This window comes from Lonchura striata, chromosome 23 (genome assembly GCF_046129695.1).
Source record: "Lonchura striata isolate bLonStr1 chromosome 23, bLonStr1.mat, whole genome shotgun sequence".
NCBI classification, from domain to species: domain Eukaryota; kingdom Metazoa; phylum Chordata; class Aves; order Passeriformes; family Estrildidae; genus Lonchura; species Lonchura striata.
In genome coordinates this window covers 9,437,784-9,460,502 of record NC_134625.1, presented here as the reverse complement: position 1 = coordinate 9,460,502, position 22,719 = coordinate 9,437,784, and the positions used below count along the sequence as shown (strand labels likewise).

The 22,719-nt window shown below is 48.5% G+C and overlaps 1 protein-coding gene across 3 annotated transcripts; it reads left to right on the top strand.

The window, feature by feature from the left end:
• Positions 1-221: 221 nt before the first annotated feature.
• Positions 222-22,408, top strand: ALG9 (ALG9 alpha-1,2-mannosyltransferase). 3 transcript variants are annotated; one of them, XM_077788022.1, is made up of 16 exons: positions 222-319; positions 1,542-1,680; positions 1,923-2,057; positions 2,309-2,379; positions 3,148-3,236; positions 3,603-3,738; positions 4,032-4,119; positions 4,233-4,338; positions 7,858-7,980; positions 9,519-9,673; positions 11,664-11,793; positions 12,399-12,546; positions 13,357-13,486; positions 15,922-16,052; positions 21,439-21,531; positions 21,932-22,408. In XM_077788022.1, the coding sequence occupies exons 1-16, from the start codon at positions 222-224 to the stop codon at positions 21,933-21,935; spliced, it is 1,776 nt and encodes a 591-aa protein (XP_077644148.1). In that variant the 3' UTR covers positions 21,936-22,408. The 3 variants fall into 3 exon arrangements, with proteins under 3 accessions (XP_077644148.1, XP_077644147.1, XP_077644149.1); XM_077788021.1 differs by having other exon boundaries at positions 21,439-22,408; XM_077788023.1 differs by lacking the exons at positions 222-319; positions 1,542-1,680; positions 1,923-2,057 and having other exon boundaries at positions 2,313-2,379; positions 11,688-11,793; positions 21,439-22,408.
• The last annotated feature ends 311 nt before the right edge of the window (positions 22,409-22,719 follow it).

Genomic DNA, 22,719 nt, shown 5'->3' with positions numbered 1-22,719 from the left:
AAGCCCCCTGAGTCCCCCAAAATTCCCGTCAGGTCGCTGCCCCGCCGCCGCAGGGGCGCTGCCCACACCCGCGATGGCGGCGGCGGCTTCGGGCGCGCTGCCGCGGCTGCTCGGGCCGGCCGGCGGCGCCGCCTGCCCGTACCCGGCATGGCGGCGGCGGCTTCGGGCGCGCTGCCGCGGCTGCTCGGGCCGGCCGGCGGCGCCGCCTGCCCGTACCCGGCATGGCGGCCAAGGGGGCCCGGCAGCGGCCGCGGGCGGGCGGCGGCGACGGAGCGGGGCGGCGGGCAGAGCCCGCGGGCGGCGACGAGCCGCGGAGCGAGTGCGTGCCGCGGGCACCGAGCGGGGGCTGCCGGGGACACGGGGCTGCCGCGGCCACCGGGGATACCGCGGATGCTGCGAGCACCGGGGATACCGGGGATGCCCGAGCTACCGGGGATGCTGCTGCTGCTGCGGGCACCGGGGCTACCGGGGATGCTGCGGCCACCGGGGCTACCGGGGATGCTGCGGGCACCGGGGCTACCGGGGATGCTGCGGCCACCGGGTCTACCGGGGATGCTGCGGCCACCGGGGCTACCGGGGCTGCTGCGGGCACCGGGGCTACCGGGGATGCTGCGGCTGCTGCGGCCACCGGGGCTACCGGGGATGCTGCGGCCACCGGGGCTACCGGGGATGCTGCGGCTGCTGCGGCCACCGGGGATGCTGCGGGCACCGGGGATACCGGGGATGCCCGAGCTACCGGGGCTACCGGGGATGCTGCGGGCACCGGGGCTACCGGGGATGCTGTGGGCACCGGGGATACCGGGGATGCTGCGGCCACCGGGACTACCGGGGATGCTGCGGGCACCGGGGCTACCGGGGATGCTGAGGCCACCGGGGCTACCGGGGATGCTGCGGGCACCGGGGCTACCGGGGATGCTGTGGGCACCGGGGATACCGGGGATGCTGCGGCCACCGGGGCTGCCAGAGCTACCAGGGATGCTGGGGATGCTGAGGCCACCGGGGCTACCGGGGTTACCAGGGCCACCGAGGATGCTGAGGCTACCGGGGCTGCTGGGGATGCTGAGGCCACCGGGGTTACCGGGGATGCTGAAGCTACCGGGGCTGCCAGAGCTACCGGGGCTACCAGGGATGCTGCGGGCACCGGGGCTACCGGGGATGCTGAGGCTGCTGAGGCTACCGGGGCTACCGGGGCTTCTGCGGCCACCAGGGCTACCGAGGTTGCCAGAGCTACCGGGGATGCTGATGCCACCGGGGCTACCGGGAATGCTGCGGCTGCTGAGCCTACCGGGGCCACCGAGGCTGCTGAAGCCACCGGGGCCACCGGCGCTGCCGGTGCCGGGGTTCGCAGGCCGGTCCGCGCTGCGGGGCCGGTGCCCGAGCATCCCCCGGGGGCTGCTGGTGCTTCCCTGTGAGGGGACTGGCATTTCCCCTGCCCTTTGCTCACGGTCGCCTTGTGAGCCTTGATCTCCTTGCCGAGTGTCCCTGCTGCATATTTGTAATTTTCAGTTTCTTTTTTCCCCCCCCTGCCCCTTTTGGGTTAGATCATCCGGGAGCAAAGCGGGGCACGTCTGGGCCCCTGAAGGATCCACAGCTTTCAAGTGTCTCATCTCGGCCAGGTTCTGTGCAGCTCTGCTGAGCAACATCTCGGATTGTGATGAGACCTTTAACTACTGGGAGCCGGTGAGTCGCAAATTGGCATTGCCAATTTGTACCTGGCCTGTGCAAATACACATTTATTTAGAACCTTGTGCTCTCTGTTTCAGTTTCCACTTGCCTTGTGCAAATGCGGATTTATTTAGAAACTTGTGCTGATCCCTCTGTTTCAATGAGAAATATTTTGCTCTGGGATTCAGAGGTGGGGAGTGGAAAACTCTCTGCTTTGCGTGCTGCGGGTTAATTTATTTATTTGGTCTTTGTTGTAGACACACTACCTCATTTATGGGAAGGGGTTTCAGACGTGGGAGTACTCTCCAGCCTATGCCATCCGCTCCTATGCTTACCTGTGGCTCCATGCCTTGCCAGCCTGGTTCCATGCCAGGGTTCTGCAAACCAACAAGGTAAATTTTGTGTGTGGAAGCTGCTTTTGAGGGGAAGAAATGTACATTTAGTCTGTGGGAAACAGCTGTCCTGTTTGGTGTTGAAATTGACTTCATGTTTATAAAACACTTTTTTGTTTGTTGTTTTTTTGTTTGTTGGCAAACTTTGACCTCCCTGTAAGGATTTCCAAGGGTTTGTGGGTTTCCCCTGATGCTTTACAAGCTCATTTTTGTGTCCTATGCCTCATTCAGATTCTGTCTGTGTCTAATAGGTTCTCATCTTCTATTTCCTACGATGCTTCCTGGCCTTCCTGAGCTGCATTTGTGAACTCTACTTCTACAAGTGAGTGTCAGAGCATCTGCAGGGGATGTGTGGGAGCAGTGTGAGTGCCATGGACAGTTCCTACCACTGGAAACAGGCTTTGAGGCTCGTGTGTAGATGAGAAAATACATTTCTTGTGATAACTCACTGAGATGTTGGTCAGAACGCCACAATTAGGACAAAATTGCACTCCCAGATCTCCCACCCACACCTCTACTCCAGCTTTTTGTTGGCTCCACTCCTTTTCTCACTGCTGGCAGCAAGCAGGGTGGGAATGTTGCAGGCTGAGGAGAGTCTGGTGCTGTGTTTGCTTATCTCAGTGAATGTGATGGAACTCACTGATTGCTGCTGTCTGTAATCTCTCTGCCAGTGCTGTTTACAGCCACTAAAATCAGTAGCCCTAACATGCAATTATCTTGTCTAAATGGGATTTTTATTTTTACCTGCTGCCTCTTGATTCCTGATTTTCCATGAGTTTTTTGTTTGTCAGTACTCTGGCTTTTTTGCGTGATGGGGTTTTGTGAGGGGTGAGGATCACAGAGGGATGGATGTAGCAGTGCAGCCACTGAGATTTGCACAAGCACAGCTGGGAGAAGCCAGGCCCCGTCCAGAGTTTTGCACTGGTGTTAACCCAGGGTCTGAAATCCCAGGCAGAGGCAGCAGCTGAGTGTTGGGATCCCCCAGCTCAGAGCTGCTCCATGAGTTGTTTGTGGCTCTGCATGCCTTGGTGCTGCTGATTCTTGTCCCTGAGGCTGGTTTGTGGTACCTGTTTTTCTGCTGCTTCCCCAGGGCTGTGTGCAAGAAGTTTGGGCTGCACGTGAGCAGGCTGATGCTGGCCTTCCTAGTGCTCAGCACGGGGATGTTCTGTGCTTCTGCAGGTGAGTTGGCTTGGCACTGGCACTAACAAAGACAGAGGGAAGAAAAATCCCATCTCCAGGGTGCTCTTTGTTGCATTCTCATGACAGAATAAGCGTTGATTCAAATTTTGTTCTCTGTGTTCCAATTTCCAGGCCTGTTCTTGTTGCTGCCTCCTGTTTTTAATAATGCTGTGCCTTTTAAACAGGCTCTTGGCCTGCTTTCCCTTGGCATCTTTTGTTCTAGGGAAGGAGGCTGACACTTTAGCACTTTGTGTGCTGGCTGTACCTGTTTTCCCAGCCACTGTAAGACTTGTGTAAAGCACTCGCTGCAGGTGTTGGGTGAAGTGTGGGGAAGCTGTGCTGACCTTTCATCCCCTTGTGTTGCAGCTTTCCTGCCCAGCAGTTTCTGCATGTACACCACGGTGGTGGCCATGACGGGCTGGTACATGGACAGGACCTCGGTGGCAGTGCTGGGGGTGGCTGCTGGAGCCCTGCTGGGCTGGCCCTTCAGCGCAGCTCTGGGGTAAGGAGCAGTCCCTGCCCTTGGCCAGGTGCTTTTCACCTGGCTGGGCAGAGCCAGCAGGCACTGAGCTGCCAGCACAGCCCAGGATCATTGCTACAGGCTCCCTGGCTTTTGAACAACTTCGGCTGGGCAGATTTCCTGGCATTAATATCAGTAAAACCTGAGCTGGATGATGAATTTGGAATAGGTGGAGAGGCCAGTGAAGTGGTGGTTCTGTCTCCTGCTTTGAAGGGGCAGCAGAGCCTGCAGTGGGGCTCTCCAGGCCTCCAGCTGACAGCTGCTCTCTCTTTCAGGCTTCCTATTGCCTTTGACTTGTTGATCCTGAAGAAGAGGTGGAAAAGTTTCCTGAACTGGTGTGTGGTGTCCTTGATCCTGTTTTTGGTGAGTGCCTGCAACAACACAAAGAGGAAATGGATGGCAATAGAAGGCATGAGTTCCTTTAGGAAGATCAGCTGGAGCTGCTGGCACTTTAACTAAAATCTGCTTTCTTCCAGGTTCCTTTGGTGGTGGTGGACAGCTATTACTATGGGAAGCTGGTGGTGGCACCTCTCAACATCGTTTTGTACAATGTGTTCACCCCCCACGGCCCTGATCTCTACGGTGAGTTGGGGATAACAGTCCAGGGAGGCAGCCCGAGCTTTTCTGGCTACGCTGGCCTTTGGCTGGCAGTGATTTCCTGCCGTGCCCGAAGCAAAAGCAGCCTTGCCGGCTCCAGGGGCTGCAGCTGCTGCTTCTGGACACGGGATGTCTCTGTCGAGCTGGCAGTGAGCTCCGGGTTCCTCCACGCTGGGAGTTGAGCTGCTTTTGTTCACTTTCCACGCCCGTGAAACTGCCAGGAGGTGTCTCAGTGTCTGAGCACAAGTGACTGTGTGTGTTCGTCAGCTTGAATCTTGTTCCTGGCTGCTGCTCCTCACAGAGCTTTGGGGAAGTGAGGAATGGTGCAGAATCCACACTTCTTTCTGTCCCTATCCTGCACTTCTAGAGCTGGAAATTAATTTCTAGCAGGGCTTCAGGAGGGCTGGCAGAGAGCAGAGGATGCCTGTGCTCTGTCTGAGGCCAGAGGACATTTCCAGGAGGGCTCAGCAGTGGTGAGCAGCAGCAAGGCTTCCTCTGGCAGCTGGCATTGCTGCTTGGGTGTTTTGGGGCTGTTTTGGGTGGTGCTGAGTGGTGATTTGTCACTTGTGCCGTGCCACAGCAGGACAGCAGCTGCTCTGCCACAGCTCTTGGCCTCTGCAGGAAGGCTCTGAAGTGTGGGGCTGGGAGTTTTGTGTAAGTAAACTCCAGGCTCTGTCTCTCATAGGTTTTGGCAGGGCCTTGTGCCTGACCTTTTCCACACTGGTGCATGAGTTGTTTCCAGAAGCCTCCAGGGACCAGTCTGTCCTGAAGAGTTTTATTCACAGTGACATTCATACAACATCCTCAGGCTAGTAAAAGAGCCTGCCTGGAATTGCTCTTTAATGCAGTGTGGCCAGGACAACGCTGTGTGTTTAGAGAGTTTCAGAACACTGGGGAGAAATAACACTGCCAGGGGAGATGAAAGGCTGGCCAATCCCTCTTGGCTTTGGAAGCTGGGATTTCCCAACGTTCACATGATGGGGGCAGAGTCACCAGCCCAGATCATCTCCAGTGTAAGCACTGCAGTATTTTTGAGACAAGGTTCAGTTAATTTTTTTTTTCCTTCTGTCTTTAGCAATATGCTCCCTCTACATAAATATTGTCTGTGCAGTTAATATTTCTCTGGAGTGATTAGGTTTCTACAGCCAAGGGAAAATAGCTGCCAAGAGTATATCCCTGGTTCTGAGGCTTTGGGGTGTTTTTGTGAACTTTATTTTCTAAGAAGTCATAATTTGTGACCAAAGTTTTGTCCCACTTTGGGAGGCTTTATTCAGCTTGGGTGGAGCGTGCTGGAGCTGTTCATGTGACACCTTTCTCTGTGGAGCCCTGTTTCTTGAGCAGAGTGAGAATAAAGGGAATGCAGCGAGCAGACTGACTCAGAATGAGGGCTGTGACTCATGACCAAATTATTGCAGCGTCCTTGCTGCTTGCCAGCTGCAGTTCCTGCACTCAGGCTTCAGCCCAGGGTGGGGCTCCTTGTCTTGAGCCTCTTTTACAGCTGCCCTGCTCTGGCCTGAGCTGCCCTCACCATTCCTGTGGTCAAGGTGCAGTGTGGCAAAGTTTGATTCACTCCTGAGTCTGAGTTCTGGAATTGCTCCCGGGGCCATTCCCACACCTCAGAGTTCAAAGCATTTTCTCCCTGGGGGTCTGACAGTGCTTCCAGCTGGTTTTCCCCACGGAACCCCCATGCCAGGAGCTGCCTGGGTGTTCCTTTCCCACTGCTTTCACCACTCTGTCTCCTGTATCCCACAGCTGCCCAGCTCTGGATGTGGATCCTTGCAGGATTCTCCATCTCCTCTCCTGCTCTGCAAGCCTACTCCCATTACCCTAAGCATGGAGAGTTCTCAGTGTCCCTCCCTGCTTCAAAGATAATGTTCTGGGCCAGGACTTCGTTCCTTTTTGAGGCTGCAGTTCTGTCTCAGTTCACCTTGAGCCATGAGAATAACAGGAATAAAAACCCTTTTGCCCTGAGAGGCTTTGAGCCTGAGTGCCTCTGAATGGCTGCGTCACCACTGAGCCAGCCTGGTGCTCTTTGCCTGCTGTGCACTGTTCTCTTTTTTCCCCATTTTTATTCTTTTTTAGCCTCTCACAGAGAAGAAAATCCTTCATTGGAGAAGGAGGGGAGGCTCCAGTGCTTGGTTTTTTTTGGGCAATTCAGTCACACTGCAATAAAATGTGAGCAAGCAGGCTTTATTTCTTTTTTTTGTGCAAGCTGTGCTTCAGAGCAGCTGATCTGTTTATTAGCAGTGTTATCTGGGCTGTATTTGGATTGTGGAGGAGTTGTGTTTCATAAAGTGCCCTTCACTCCTGACTCCCAGGCTGCCAAATCTGAAACCAGAGCAGAGAGAGGTGAATTCAGGGTGAATTCCCTTTGCTTTCCATCACAGCCAGAAAGGTGACAGGATGGTGCCTGGATTCATCCTTCAAAGATGAAAAACTTATTTATATAATTGCTGTTTGCTTTCAGTGCTAATAACTCAGGGTTTCCTCTATAAACCCAAGCTGCTTGGCCAAGCAGTGACCCCAGTGCCACGTTTGTGCCATTCCCAGTGCAGCTTCTCCCCATTTTTGGAGCTGCAGGAGCTGCAGAGCTTTCAGGTTTTCCTTGCTGCTGTTCAGTTGTCTGATTAATTTCAACACGGACCCAATGTAAGTGGCTCTGATTGCAGGAAATTGCTGTGGCATGTGACACATGTCACAACAGTGCAGTGATTAAAGCCCCCGCGTGTCATTTACTGGCTGATTGAGCTAATCACACTGAGAGAGTGGGAAATGTGTGGAGAGGAACTGGCATTCCTCATTGTGAAGGGCTTTAAGCATCCTGAATTAAGAGTCTAAATAAATGACAGTTGGACTGGAGTTTCTTTCAGTTTACATCCTCCAGAGCTTGCAGCCAGTTCCCAAGTGTGGAGGCAGAGCTGCCTGGCTCCTGTTTGTGTCAGAACAGCCTGAATTTGGGACATTTAAATAGTGCTGAGTCTAAGGAGGGACCAAAACCAGCATTTAGTGGCAGTCTTTGTTGGGGTGAAGTGAGAATACAAACTCCTTTCCTTCTTAATCCTTTTTGGTTCATTTTCTGTTCCTGCCAGCCCAGAATGAACACCCTCACTCCAGAATTACACAACACTGTGTGGTTTTGTGTTACTCCTCTGCAGTTAGAAAGAAAGAATAAATTTGGGGGTCAAGTTTCCCAGTTTTACCAGTTTCCACCTCTGCTTCCTTGCTGTCCTGAATGCAAGGGTGAGTTCTGTGTCACAGAGTCCTGCTGGCTGTTGGAGTGCTCTGGGATTCAGGCAGCAAATGTAATACTGACTATTTTTCACCCCCAGTGAAAAAATAAGGAGAAAAATAATTTCTGAGCAGGAAGACAATGAAGTCTCTTGGGCAGGTGTGGGTGTGAGCTACTCTGGTGGGTTGTGTCAGGCAAAGAAGGACCAAAGCTGCTGTTCCATCCATTCCTGCTTGTGTTTCAAAGCTCTTTTTTCCTTTTTTCTCACCCTTTAGGTACAGAACCCTGGTACTTCTATTTCATCAATGGCTTTCTGAATTTCAATGTGGTTTTTGTGCTGGCCCTGCTCGTGCTGCCTCTGACCTGCCTGATGGAGTGTCTGCTGCAGAAATTCCGTGGTGAGTGCAGGGCAGCTGGCAGAGTCTGCCTGCCAAAGAGCAGCTTTTCTTTCCTGGAAGTGAAACTGGGAGCAGTGAAAGCCTTTGGAGCACCAGGAAAGTTCCTGGAGCTCATTAGGATTCAGGATTGTTCCTTGCCTCCACCTCAAGAGGAAAAATGTGTTAAAAAAAGCAAGCCTGACAAGGTGTGTGGTTCCTAAGCTTTATTCTGACATTTAATGCATTGGGAATGGCCCAGTCAGTAATCCTAAAGGGGGAAAAGCTGTAGCTGCTGTTGTTCCCACCTTGTCTGCAGCTGGAAATGGGTAGAGACCTTTTGGGTTTGAAGCTGGGCTGTTCTGGGCACTGTGGATATTTCAGCTTCCAGGTCTGAGCCCTGCCAGACTCCCCATGCTCTGGGAAGTGTCCCTGTGGATGTGGATATACTGAGAGTTAAAATAAAATAAAATAAAATAAAATAAAATAAAATAAAATAAAATAAAAAAAGAAAAAAGAGGAACCAGAATATTCCCTGCTTCACACTGAGCTTTTTCTTGAATAAAATGACATCAGTTTAAACACATGACACTTGCAAGTGACTCCAGAGGGGAAGTGTAAATTCTTCTCTGCTGTTTTCCCAAGGAAAATTCATCAGGGCTCAGCAGCAGCCTCCAGATTCATCAGTCCAGTCAGTGCTTTGCTCTCTCTCTTTTTTTATCTGACTCCAGCAAACAGTAACACAATCCTCGATGAAAACGTATGTTCAGGGGTGTTTGCTTGTGTCTGTTCCTTGGCTGTGAGTGACAAACTCTCAGAAAGCAGTAAAAGCTCAGTAGGAGCTGCTGTAAATGCAAGATTTCCTGCTGTTCACTTGGTGTTCTTGTGCTTAACAGCAGGAGCGACTCTGCCAAGTGCTTTGTTCTTATTGTCTGGGAAATGCCGTCGGCTTAATTGCTTAACTCTGCTGTCGGGAGTAGCAAGGGGGTAGGAAAGGGACTGAAAATTGTCAGGCAGTGCAGAGCCCTCCTCCGTGTGACCGAAATTCAGGGTAATTGTTGTTGGTTTTGAATCACTTGTTTCCTCTGTTAAGCAGAAGGTGCCTGACAGAGCTCTCTGGTGTTATTTCTGTAAGGAGGCAGTGAAGGTTGGGCAAACTTGAGGCTCTAAAGAATCCTTTGGGAGAGGAAGGGGAGCTCCTGAGGAGGCCCTTTCTGATCTCGGTGTGTACAATGCCCTGCAGGAAACCCAGCACTCCTGTCTGCCTCTTCAGACCTGGCACTTCTGATGCCTTTTGTGTCTCGGTGGATCCACTAACACTTATTTTCTGTTTTTTGCTCTTCTGAGGCCATTGGAATTGTCAGTATTGTAGGAATCTGCAAAAACAACCTCTGAGGAAAATGCCCTGCTGGCTGTTTGGGTGTGTTACCTGGGTTTTAGCAACAGGGGTGCTCAGAACAGGGCGTGTTGGGGTCTCCAGAGTGGGCTTTGGGTGTGAGAGGGGATTGTGCAAGAGAAGGAATTCTTGCATTACTCCTTTGTTAATGTTTTGTTTCTTGCAGTTCAGAATCTGGGCCGTCCCTACTGGCTGACCCTGGCTCCCATGTACATCTGGATCCTGATTTTCTTCAGCCAGCCCCACAAAGAAGAGAGATTTCTCTTCCCCATCTACCCCCTCATCTGTCTCTCTGCTGCTGTGGCTCTCTCTGCTCTTCAGGTAAATTCTAGTGGTTTTTAATAAATAGCTGAGACTATCTCCCAGCCATTATTTTGTCATGACTTTGAGTTGCTCTCCAATCCCAAGTGGCAATTCCTGGAGTTGTGATGCTGTAGTGCCAGCACCACCCAAAATCCAAGAGATTCCCTGAGGGTTCAGGAACCTGCTGATGGAATTGTGCCTCCTTGGCTGCTCAGCTCTAAGGGCAGGAATGTGGCTGTGTAGGAAATGCATTTTGATGTGTTTCAGAAGGAATCCCTCACAGGGTTGAAAAAAAGGCAAAGGGATCTCATTTAAATGTTGGGAATTGCATTGAACATTTGGAAGAGCCAAAACCTGGGTGTTTAGTAAACATCACTTGAAACACTTCACAGAGCAAAGCACTAATACAGGCTGATATAAACCTTCCCAAAGCTCAGAATGATTCATCTTCTGCTGTTAAAAAGGCTCAGGAATGCAGCCAGGGGCCTGTTCCAGCTGTTTGGCCTCATCCTGCTGTTCCTGCTGTGTCCTGCTGTGCAGCACTGCTGGAATTCCTGCCCACCTTCCATCCTTGCCTTGCTCAGATGCTGTTCTCTCCCTGTATCTCCATTCACTCCCAGATGAGTTCCAGTCCTTGCCTTCCAGCTTGGAATGTCACCGATTTTCTGGCTCTGACTGAGAATTCCTCTGTGCTCTCAGAACGTCACAGAGCAATGTTAATTTATTGTTATTGCAAATATGGCTTTAGGAACGTTTTGTGTACATTTCTTGCATATTTTGCCACTGTTTGATGACGTTTTGCCCAGTTTTGGAGCATCCAGCTGAGAATCTGGAACTGATTGCCCACCAGCAGGACAAGCTTGTCACTCTCCCCCTCCAAACTATGTGGATGTTATGAGAAAAATGCAAACAGGACAAGAGAAACAGAAACCAGCTGAGAGTAGGGAGTGAATAACCACTCCTGCAGCACAGGAGGGAGGGACCAAGCCAAGGACTGGATCTGTTTCCTTCTGGCTATTCCCAGAAAGGCTTTTTAATTGAAAAAAACCCAAACCTAAAGGACTTTTATCAGTTTTTTTTTTTCTTTTATCAGTTTTTTCTTTTATCAATTTTTCTTTTATCAATTTTTCTTTTATCAGTTTTTCTTTTTATCAATTATTCTTTTTATCAATTTTTTCCTTTTATCAATTTTTTTCTTTTTATCAGTTCCAGAGTGACTTGTGTTTAAAGCTGGATGCAGAATGTGCTCTGTGGTGTTTTACCCACTTCAAAGCTGTGGTTTGTGCAGGCAGGGTAAACAACCAGAGGTCACTCTGGAAATCTGGGTCATGGAGCTTGTGTTAGGCAGGAATTCAGTCCAGCATGGAAAATCAGGTGAGTCTGTGCAGGGAATTTCTGCAGAGCTCTCTGGAAAGGACACTTGCCCCTGGTTCACCTGGGAGCAACCAAACTGGAGCCCTTGGGAGAGCACTTTAGGTCCAGAGTCCTTCCTAAGGAAAAGAGCTGAAATACCCCAAATTATCTTAAATATGACTAAACCCTCTGAACTTTTGTGTATTTTGGTGGCTCTGAATTTAAAAAGCCCGAAGATCTGGTGGGGGATGCACTGTTGGAAGAGCTGTATGAAAAATGAGAATTTTGCTGAATGGCTGGAGCCCTTGGGAGAGCAATTTACGTAGAGACCTTCCTATGGAAAAGAGCTGAAATACCCCAAATTATCACTTAAATATGCTGAAATACCCCAAATTATCACTTAAATATGACTAAGCCCTCTGAGTCTCTGTGTATTTTGATACACAGAAGTATTTTGTGTATTTGGCTCTGAGTTTAAAAAGCCCAAAGATCTGGTGGGGGGGATGCACTGTTGGAAGATCTTTATGAAAAATGAGAATTTTGCTGAACGGATCAGTGTTGTAAGAACTGAATGAAAAATGAGAGTTTCGCTGAGCGGATCAGAGTTGGAGTAACTTCATATTGTCTCTTTTTTTTTTTTAATCTCTTCCCTGAGAAATGTTACCACTTCATCTTCCAGCGCTACCGCCTGGAGCACTACACAGTGTCCTCCAACTGGCTGGCCCTGGGGACTGTCTTCCTCTTTGGCCTTTTGTCACTGTCACGCTCTGTTGCCTTATTCAAAGGTTGGTATTTCAGCTTTGCCCTCTGCTCTCCTGGCTCTTGGGCTCAGAGCCTGCAAAAATTCTGCTGTACAAATCAGGAGCCTCGAGAAGTTTGGGTGTTGTCGCTGCAGGGGGAAGGAATAAGTTCTGATGGTCAGCAGGAATTATTAATTATACATTCATTCATAAATCTGTATGGGTGAATTGCATCGCTTAAAAATCCTCTTCACCTTCCACCAGTAAACTCCACTGATCTAAAAGCTGACTGGTATTAAAGCAGATATTTCAGCTTTCAAATAGATAATCCCACTTGGAAAAGCATTTTCCTGTGTAAAACTTGAATTAGGTGCATGAGTCCTTAATGGAGATGGGTTGGACATTGCTGGAATCAGAGCCTTCCCACCTCATCAATATTTTTGGGGGGTTTTGGTGGCCATTGACAGCCAGGACAGGGAAATGTGAATAAAACTGGTAGGGACACCAAGGGTAAGAGGGGAAGCTTTGAATCCATCCACTTCTTAGCATAGTTCATTTATTCAGCGAGTTAAAAATTTATACGTGAACCATAAATTTCCATAAATTCCCCTCTTCCTTTAACCTCAGTGATGATGTTGTGCCTCCCACAGGCTACCACGGGCCCCTGGACCTGTACCCGGAATTCCACAGGATTGCCACTGACCCCAGCATCCACACGGTGCCAGAGGGGAGGCCAGTCCACGTCTGCGTGGGCAAGGAGTGGCACAGGTTCCCCAGCAGCTTCCTCCTGCCAGACAAGTGAGTGCCCCCAAGCCAGAGGTGCAATTAGGCGAGATGGATAACGAGGGGCACAATAATGAGGGGCAGAATAACGGGGAGCCCTCAGGAGCTTGGATCTCTGGTGTCACCAGCAGTGTCATAAGCAGTGTTAAAGTCAAATAAAGGATGCTGAAGGTTTTTCGTCAGCACACTTGGTTGCTGTTGGGCACTAAATGAATACACAGAAGCTTGGTAAGTTTAAAAGAGAAAAGGAGCTAATTTTGTTTTTGATTTTGCAATATATAGAGTATTGTAAATGCAGGCGAACCCAATGGGAAGAAATGAGGATGTCTGACTCAATTCAGAAGGATTAATGATTTCTTTATTATAACTATGCTAAAATACATTAATATACTATATAAAAGGAGGATACTAAAACTACATACTACTTTCTCTGACTCTCACACAACTCATGACCCTCTCTCAAGTCCAGATTGGACTGGATTGGCCACCAGGCTCAAACAATCCTCACCAGAATCCAACCAAGCATCACCCCAGGTAAACAATTCTCCACACACATCCACATGGGAAAAACAAGGAGCAGAAATAGAATGTGTTTTCTCTTTCATTTCTCTCTGTGCACCTCTATGAAGAATCCTGAGAGGGGGAGAAATGTGCTTGCCACAATAGAGTTCCAAAATTTTCAAAAGAACTATAACGGAAAACTTAACACTTTTAAAAACCAGGGTAACGCACACTGGCCACAAGTTCCTGGGAATGTCTGGGAATGATGTCCTTGGGTCTGGTTTTGGTGCTCTCCCCACAAAGTGTTCTCCCTGCTCTCTGCAGCTGGCAGCTCCAGTTCATCCTGTCAGAATTCCGGGGCCAGCTGCCCAAACCCTTTGCCAAGGGGCCCATGGCCACAAGGAGCATCCCCATGGACATGAACGACCAGAACAAGGAGGAGCCCTCTCGATACGTAAGGATTTATTCTGCTTTCTGTCCCTTACCTCACTGGATCATTTCAATCCACGCAATGCCTCGGAGTGGATCTCCCCATTTCTGTTTCCTGGGAGTTCCAAAGCAAAATTGGTCCCTCTGCAGAGCTTGGAAATCTCCCCATTCTTGTGAGTGGCTTCTGTTTGCCTTTCATCTGCCAGTTTGAAGATATAATGGCAATAAAAGAAGCAGCAGAAGTAAAAGCTAATTATTGCAGTTTTGGGTTTAGTGTAGTGTGCTAATGTGATCACAGGAATGAATAATTTGAAGTCCCCCACAGAAAATATTTGTCACTGAGCAGGAATTGAAATTTTCCTCTTTTATTTATTTTTAAATATAAAACTATTAATCACATTTTCAACTGAGGAGGAGGAACTTAATTTGGAACTTAATTGCATTAGTGGGAATCAGCTTAGATAATGTATATTGGTATTACTGATTTATTTTGTGGCTGAACTAAACAAAACCAGTGCACAGATAGGAATGCCTTTAAATTATTGCTAGCTAGCATGTTTAAAATTACTAACAGGTTCAATCTTGGCAGTCTTCTGGGTTAAAACTCTTATTTTGAGACTGATTATGCAGTTACTGGAAATGGGAAGGAGGCGTGTTCCCACCTGAGAGGAGCTGTCTGCTGCAGTGCATTTAATTTATGAAATCTTGAACTGGGGCTTATTTTTAGCACAGACAGCTGGCTGCTACAGCCTGTGACTAATAGAGCAAAACACACTTTTGTTTCATGCTTGCTCCTTAATGTCACCCTACAACTTTGTTATTTCTCATGCAAGCTCAAGGGCCTATCTCTTCAGAAATCAGAAATTAAACAGGGGCTTAAAACTCTTACTTTTGACCTGCTAATTACACCAAGAGATCAAGGTCTTTCCCCAGATTTAGTGAGTACAAGCATATCCAGATTTTTAAAAAAGTAGAAGAATAATTAGCAAGGACTAGACAGGACTGTGAGAGGGGATAAATCTAAATATTTGCACGAGGCTGTTGGTCATTTAAAGGGGAGAAAACAAATGGTTCAGGAGGATTATCTGAGCCATGGATAGAACCAGTTATTGGCTGTAGATCTCAGTGTTTCAGGTGTAAGTGTCTATTACTGCTCTGCTTGGAAATGGAAGAGGGAACCTCAGTGTTCCTGTTGCTATGAGACACTGAGGAAAGAGTGATTTGATCTTGTTTTGCAATCTCTCTTTCCTTGAGCACATTGAGCTGCACTTACCTTGCACTTGCCCGGCTGGGGAGGTGCATTTGTCTCTGGAAGTGCTAAGAAAGAGATAAGGAATATTATTTCTTACCAAGAACATCCAAGCAGGAGCAGCAGATCAGGCCTGAAAGCTGTTAACAGCAGCTGCCTTCAGAGAAATGGGGTTTTAAGCAGTTTCTCTTCAATTCTGACACCCTCCAGACCCCATGGCAGCAGCAGATTTGCCCTTAGCTCCAGCCCTGGGCTGTTCCCACTCCTGTCAGTCAGGATGGGATCCAATTTAGCTCTCCTCCACTTGGCAGAGCTGTGGTATCAAATAAAGAAAGAGTGGGAGGAGGAAAAGGAAAGGGGAACAGAGAGGATGTAATTTAGAAATCCCTCGCAGCTTTGCTCACTAAGACTCATTCCTCTCTTTCATTTCAAGGTCTGTGCATCACCCAAGTCTTGTGTAAATCCCAAAATCAATGCAGAGGTGCTGTGTTGGTCCTCAGAGCAGGAGGAATATCATCCTTGGCTTCACTAAAGTGTGAAGATATTAGGGAAACGTGGCTTGCACCTGGAATTTTTAGTCCCAGCCCTTTTAGGGCAGCATTTAGGATGAGACAAGTGAGGTCCTTGAGGCAGCAACTTGTCTTTGTCTGAATGATTCTACATCACTTCCAGAAAAACTTGGTTAGTGGTTTGGGAGTCCTTCTGCTAATGAGCCAGAGCCTCTCCCAGGGCCTGGAATGTTCCTCTCCCACAGAGCAAGAAGTGGATTCAGCATCCTCAGCTGCGTTTCCTGTGGTGTAATTTCATTTGCCACTCAGTTGTGATGCCACAGAGCCATCTGCTATCCACCTAATTAAATTGTTTTCAGGCTAAATTGTTACTTTAAACCCCAAAGGTCCTTCAGAAAAGGGATCTCAAGCGTGGCCGAGGAAGTTGGCAGTAAAATTTTGTGGGAGAGTGAGCTGAAATCCCTCGAGGAAGAGTTTGAGGGAGTAAGGCAGGATAAGACAGGAGTCCCAGCAGGAAGGAGGAGGTTTCATAATGTGCTCTCCTGCTGGATTCCCCCACAAAGGTTTTGCTTGAAGACCTTCAAATTGCATTACCTGTGTCCTGTGTGAAGCATTTCACCTGCTGCTGGGCATGCACCCCTCTTTTGATTGCTGGGACCAAACCCCAGGAAATAAAGGCCAGCACTGTCTGTCTTCCTGCAGATGGACATCTCCAAATGCCACTACCTGGTGGACCTGGACACAGCAACAGAGAGCCCGAGGGAGCCCAGGTACTCCTCCAACAAAGAAGAGTGGCTGACCATTGCCTACAAGCCATTCCTTGATGCTTCCAGGTAGGATTTGCACTTTGGAGAGGGAGGAATGGGAGCTGGCTGGCTGGGATTTCTGTTTGCAAAAGTGGCCAGGGAAGAGAGACCTGTGGGTAAATGCCAGCTTGAAATCCAATTCCCAGCAAAGTGGAGCTTTTGTCAAACTCCTGCTTGCAAAATTTATGACCTAAGTTGCTGGAGAGGGTGAAACTCCATAAGGAGAGTGGTGAGGAGTATTTTTATAAAGAAATAAAGAATTTCTTTATAAAGCTTCCTGCTGAAGCAATATTTTTTTGGGGTTGCTTTCCCAAGAAATGAGGCGGATGTCACCTCCTCCCAGGAGACTTGTCACTCTGTTTTGTCCCAGCCAAATTCAACACAGGTATAAATCATCAGAGGGAATAAGCTCTGAAGAATTTTATGAAAGTTGGCAGAGAGAGGAGGCAGTCAGCAGGACCACACCTTCATTAGGCACCAGAAAATCCATGGAAGAGATCCCTGCTGGAGTCTGTTCTGCAGAGGTTGTGCTGCTCACTGCACACCTTGCTGGGGTGCCTGGCCAGGAGTCTCTGTGAGGCAAAGATTGGGGTTTGCTCTCCTCCAGGCTGTCAGGGAGTGGGATCAGGGCTGTCAAACTGGGAACATTGTTCCTACATCCCTGCAAATACAGGAACCCTCCTCAGCTGTACAAGGATGTGATTTAGCCCTTCAGAGCTCTGCTCATGAAGGTGGCACCCAGGACAGAGCCTGGAAAAAACTCTGTAAGAAACAAACCCAGAGTTGAGTGCTCTCCTGTTTTCCAGGAGAGACCTGATTGCTTCCTGCTCCCTGCAGGGAGTGGGGCTGGGAATGGCAGGGGAAGGAGTGGTGATGTTTGAGCAGCTCCCAGGAGAGCTCTGCTGGTCCCAGCTTGCTGACACACACAGCTTTCCTTGGCAAGGTCTTCCATGAACTCTCTTTTCCAGGAGAACCTGCTGCTCCATTTGGGAAGGGGGAAGGAGGTGGCCAATTAATTTTCTTAATGAGGCAGCAAAGTCACTCCTTGTGCAGAGGATTTGCCCTTAAATGTGCATTTCTGCTTCAAAGCCACATTGGTGTGTTCTTACAGCTGCTTTATCTTGCTTGCTTTATCTTTTGAGGTTTCAGGTTTGCAGCTCAGTGGTTGCAGAGCAAGGGGGGAAAAAAAAAAACCCAAACCCATCAAGCACCTCCCCAGCTCAGCCCAAAGTGCAGCTCTTGTGTGAAAATAAATGAAATAAATGCAAGCAGTGACCCCAGCAGCTTGGTTCAGTCCTGCTGCACTGGAGGCTTCTGGGGCTCGCTGCGAGTCTCCCATTGACGTCAGCAAGTGCAAATGTAAATCTCAGCTGGCTCTGATAAATGGTGCTGCTAATTGAATTAGAGAGCACTCCAAGCCACCAGCTAATTATGCTCCTCAGGAAGCTGCTTTGCCAAGGTCCATTTAATTCTATATTGGCTGAGCGCTCCGAATCTGGCACAGAAAAGGGGAAATATATCACAGCTCCCCTCTGAGGAGCACATATTTTCCAGCTCTTTAGGGCTGAGCTGTCTGCTTGCTCCAAACACTTGGGTTTTCCATTAAAAAAAAAAATAAAATTTGTAGTGCAAAATTAATGATTGGGTCACCTTGTTAGAGCATGGCATTACCCTGCTTTGATAAGAGGCTGTCTTGTTCCCTTTAATGGTATTTTCCTCCAGTCGTTTTCCATATTTTTGTTTTTAAAGCGGCTGAATTGCTTCTGAAATGTGTGTGTTGGTAGAGAATATAACCTCCAGAGGAAGTGCAAACACGAAATGGTTTTTAGAGAGCTTTGATCATGAGCTTCCTGTGGCTAGAAGGTACTGGGACCCACCCAGGTGACATTAGGACCTGCCCAGGTTGCTCTGGGACCTGCCCAGGTGGCACTGGGACCCATCCCTGTGGCACTGGGATCTGTCCCTGTGGCTCTGGGACCTGCCCAGGTGGCTCTGTGGCAGAGTTCCCCTTCCTCCTGCCATTCCCTGCTCTTCTCCTGCCTCTCTCTGAGCTCTGCCCTCACCAAACTCGGGTTTCAAAATGCACTTTTAGGAGGGATCTCTCACCACTGCAGGTGTCCAAGTGCTGCCATTCCATCTCAGTCTGGGAATTTGGGATGGGGGGACTGGAACATCTTCACCTGGGGTTTCCTTCCATCCCACAACAGCTTCCCTTGGCACTGCTGGAGCAGTTTTTGAGTTGCTTCTCCTGAAATTCAGGCTTAGCTCAAGGATCACTGTGGTTCAGCTCAGGTAACTGGGAGCTGCCCTGTGCTGCAGCAGAGCAGATCCCAGTTTTTTTGCTTCCTTCAGAGCCCAAAACCCCTGGAAAAGCAGCCCCTGCTCAGCCAGCTTGGAGCAGCCATGGCCTGATCCTGCTGCTGGCAGCTGAGTGCTGATTCAGGCTCCACGCACTCCGTCTCTGGGGGACAAATTTAGCAGCAAATGCAAATAGAAATTAAATATATTCCCTGTCATCTGTCACCCAGCCCCTTCCATGTGCCATCTGCTGTCTGAGGTGGCTGAGCTGACACACAGAGGTGACAGGAGGTGAAGGTTCCTCTCTCGGAGCTGGGAGGGGACCCGGAGGGTGCAGGAGCTGCCAGCTGAGCCCAGCCCGGCTGTGCAGGAGCCCCGGGAGTCCCTGGGGAGATGCAGCTCCCAGTGGCAGTTCCTGCCTTTGTTTTTCAGCTGCGTTTTTTAAAGATCTCCAGTGCAAGCAAACAGAACACAATTTGTCCTTCTGCTGAAAAAGAATCGCTAGAATTGGATGTCCAGAAACACAATTCACCTTTCTGCTGAAAAAACATCACTAGAATTGGATGTCCAGAAACACAATTTGCCTTTCTGCTGGAAAAAAATCACTAGAATTGGATGTCCAGAGATACAATTCACCTTTCTGCTGAAAAAACATCGCTAGAATTGGATGTCCAGAGCAGCAGATGTGGGGGCTGAAGTGACCAGCAAGGGTGTGCCATCCCTGAGCACTCACAATCCAAATCTGAGAGCTGCTGCTGCTGCTTTTCCAGCCTTTCTGTCGCTGGCAAGGGTTGATATTTTCCCATCCAGGTGATCTTAAGGACATAAAAAGAGAAGCTGAGGAAGCAAAACTGCCTCAACCCCGATTTCAATGAGTTCCTCAGATTTTTGAAGCTTCACAAAGCTCAGAGCTGCTGCTGAAGGACGTTTTATTTGTCCACTTCACATTGAAACCCGGAGTGTACCATTAGTGAGAGAATACATTCATTCAGAATGCTCTCAGCCAGCAATTAGCAACCCAATCAAAGGTGCTAATTTCACCCAGACATCATTAAGCCCTCCGTGCTCCACTGGTCCAGTTTTTGAAAGGCTGTGAAATGCCAGCTCCCAGCAGTGCCAGGGCACGGGGTGAGTGTGAGTTTTAGAGCTGCCCAGCCCTCTGTAATTCAATATATCCACAAAAAGATGAGCACAAGCGCCAAACTTCAAAATGCCAGTTCCCCTCGAGGCTGCTGTTTGATTCTCAGAGAAGCGTGGGGGGAAAGGCAGCCAGAAAGATGGGATGGAAAAGAGGAGATTCCAGGAGGGAAATGCAGCCCTTCACCTTCACAGTGCCCCGAAGGACAGGGCTGTGTGACCCCCAAGGCCCCCTGGTTGCTGGGATCTGGGATTTCATTTCTTTCACTAGTTACAGTTCGATTTAATTTCCTTCAGTCATTTCAACAATTCACAATTCTTCTCAATAATTACCTCCCTGACACCGTTGAGGCAGGATGGATGAAAGAACCCTGATTCAAAAGGCTTGGGAGTAAAACTCTGATTTATTCAAAATACATTTCTCTTTTATAGACAGCATTGTCTAGAGCGATTCCATTGGCCCCAGACTAAAAACATCTCTCACCATTGGTGTGCAGTGAATGACCTCAGTGGCAGAACTTATCTATAAACAATGTGAACAACAAGAGAGATAAAGAATTATTTACATTCCTTCCCAACTGAACTGAGAATATCCACATCTGGGATTTCATTTCTTTCAATAATTACAGTTCGATTTCATTTCCTTCAGTCATTTCAATAATTCACAGTTATTCTCAATAATCACCTCCCTGCCCTCTTTCCCTTTCAATCCTGCTGGGAATGGACGGTGAGGGCACGAGGTTGAGCTCTGGTGGCACCAAAATGGAGAGAATTGGGCACTTGCGGAAAATGCACATTTTATGATTGGCTTTTTGCAAATGTTACAAGGAATATTATATTTGTAATGTTAGAAAGTGATGCTGTATTAATTCTCTTAAGTAGTGTGATAAATGCAGTTTTAGGTTACAACATAATGTTAAAATAGAAACTCTGTGATACAGGATTTGTTACAAGCTCAAGCAGGAAGATGAGATAATCAAGAAACTCCACACAGAGATGGCAGCAAAGGAGGCCCATAAAAAGTTTCTGCCTCCTTATCATAAAGACAAACATTCTTCCACCTTCTCTCCTCTTTTTGGAACCACCAGGATTAAGGAGAAGCTGACAAAAACCAGAAAAGTTCTTAATTTGCAAGAAATTTATGCCTCATGTATGAGATATATGAATATGCAACAGGCTGTTGCTTTTAAGGTTATTCCTTTGTTCACAAGGGATGCTTTTAGTGTCTGAGAGAATTACGTCCGTAATTCTTTGCTTTTTATTATCTTGTAATTGTCCTAACTCTAAATTTTGTTATTCTAATTATATTACTATTTTCATAACCATTTGATTATTATTAAACTTATAATTTTTAAAAAAAAAAACCAAGTGATTGGCATTTTTCACACCACTGAAGGGCGATTTGCTTTTTGTGGCACCAAGGAGGAGAGAATTGGGCACTGAAGGGTGATTTAATTTTCGTGGCACTAAGGAGGAGAAAATTTGGCATTGAAGGGTGATTTGCTTTTTGTGGCACCAAGGAGGAGAGAATTGGGCACTGAAAAGGAGGAAAAAATTGGGCACTGAAGGGCAATTTGCTTTTTGTGGCACCAAGGAGGAGAGAATTGGGCATTGAAGGAGGAGAGAACTGGGCACTGAAGGGTGATTAACTTGTGGCACCAAGGAGAAGAAAATTTGGCACTGAAGGGTGATTTACTTGTGGCACTAAGGAGGAGAGAATTGGGCACTGAAGGGTGATTAACTTGTGGCACCAAGGAGGAGAAAATTTGGCACTGAAAAGGAGGAGAAAATTGGGCACTGAAGGGCGATTTGCTTTTCCTTGCACCAAGGAGAAGAGAATTGGGCACTGAAGGGAGATTTGCTTTTTGTAGCACTAAGGAGGAGAGAATTGGGCACTGAAGGGCGAATAACTTTTAACACCAAGGAGGAGAAAATTTGGCACTGAAGTGCAATTTGCTTTTCCTCTCTGCTTCCCCAGGTCCTCGCGGCTGCTGCGGGCGTTCTACGTGCCCCTGCTGTCGGAGCAGCACACGCGCTACGCCAACTACACCATCCTGAAATCCCGCAGGAGGCAAGCCAGGAGGAAAATGGGAGGCTAGGGACACACCTGGGCCAAAAAAAACCCACCCAAAACATCTGCTGGCACTCTTGGACAGCCCCCCCAAGCCATGTGCAGCTCCCTGTGTGAAGGATGGAGCTGGGAGGATTCCCCCAGGAGCTCTGGCAGCTTCTGCTCCTCTGCCTCAAGCCATTGGAAAATCCAGCAGCTGCCTATGGATGGGTTATCCCTGCTGCTCCCCGTGTTCCCTCTTACACCAGAGAAGAGAAAAAAAAGGAAAATAAAAAAGCCAGGTTCTGCTCCAGGCTGCAAATCTGGGAAAATCCAGTTCAAATTCTCTCTGTCTCTCCCTCACCCACCCCTCCGCTCTCCTCAGCTGCTGTCTTTCACCCAGGGAATTTTTTTTTTTCAGGTAACAAAGCTTAGGAATTTTCCTTTTCCAAAGGGAAAAGGAGGAAAATCACCTGACTGGCAATGAACTGGAATGCACCGAACCTCAAGGAATGAAACATCATGCACCACAGAGGAACAGCCAAAGCTGCTCTGTCCAGGAGACATTTCCAGGGATAAACCTGTGCTTTTGGGAAGAAAAAAAACAAACTGGGACAATTATGTGTTTCATGGGATCAGTGTTTGTGTTATCTGTGAAGCCAAGTGTTTGTTTGCTATTTATAATGATTTTTTCAAGATCCTTTGAATTCTAGACTTCAGCATCGTAAAAATTCTGGAATCATCCAGAGAGGAGAAGGACTAATCTTTTTATTCTTTTTTTTTCTTTTGCAGTTCTGTTTCCCAGAATAGCCAGGATGTGTTACGTGGGTCCAGCATGCCTCAGAGCAGTGCTGTGCTTGTTAAATTTCCATTTTTAAACATGCAGCATCACCAGCTGGGTGGAGGAAGCTGTTTTCACTCACATCCCTGGAATTCTGGGATGGGATGGAGCAGAGGGGAAGTTCTGTGGCTGTGGTTGGGTTGCTCTGAGCAGGGGGACTGGGGAGCAGATTTGGATGTTTGGGATCCAGAAAAGCTCTGGGGATCCATGTGGTGGTTCAGGTGGTGGGTGCAGCTCCCAGCAGGGTGGGAAGGCTGTGATCCAACCTGATCCTGCTGGGACAGAGCAGGAGGAGCTGGATGAGCAGCAAGGCTGGGCTGAATCATAGCACCAACCTCAGAAACAGGTTCTGAGTGCCATGAAGGGTT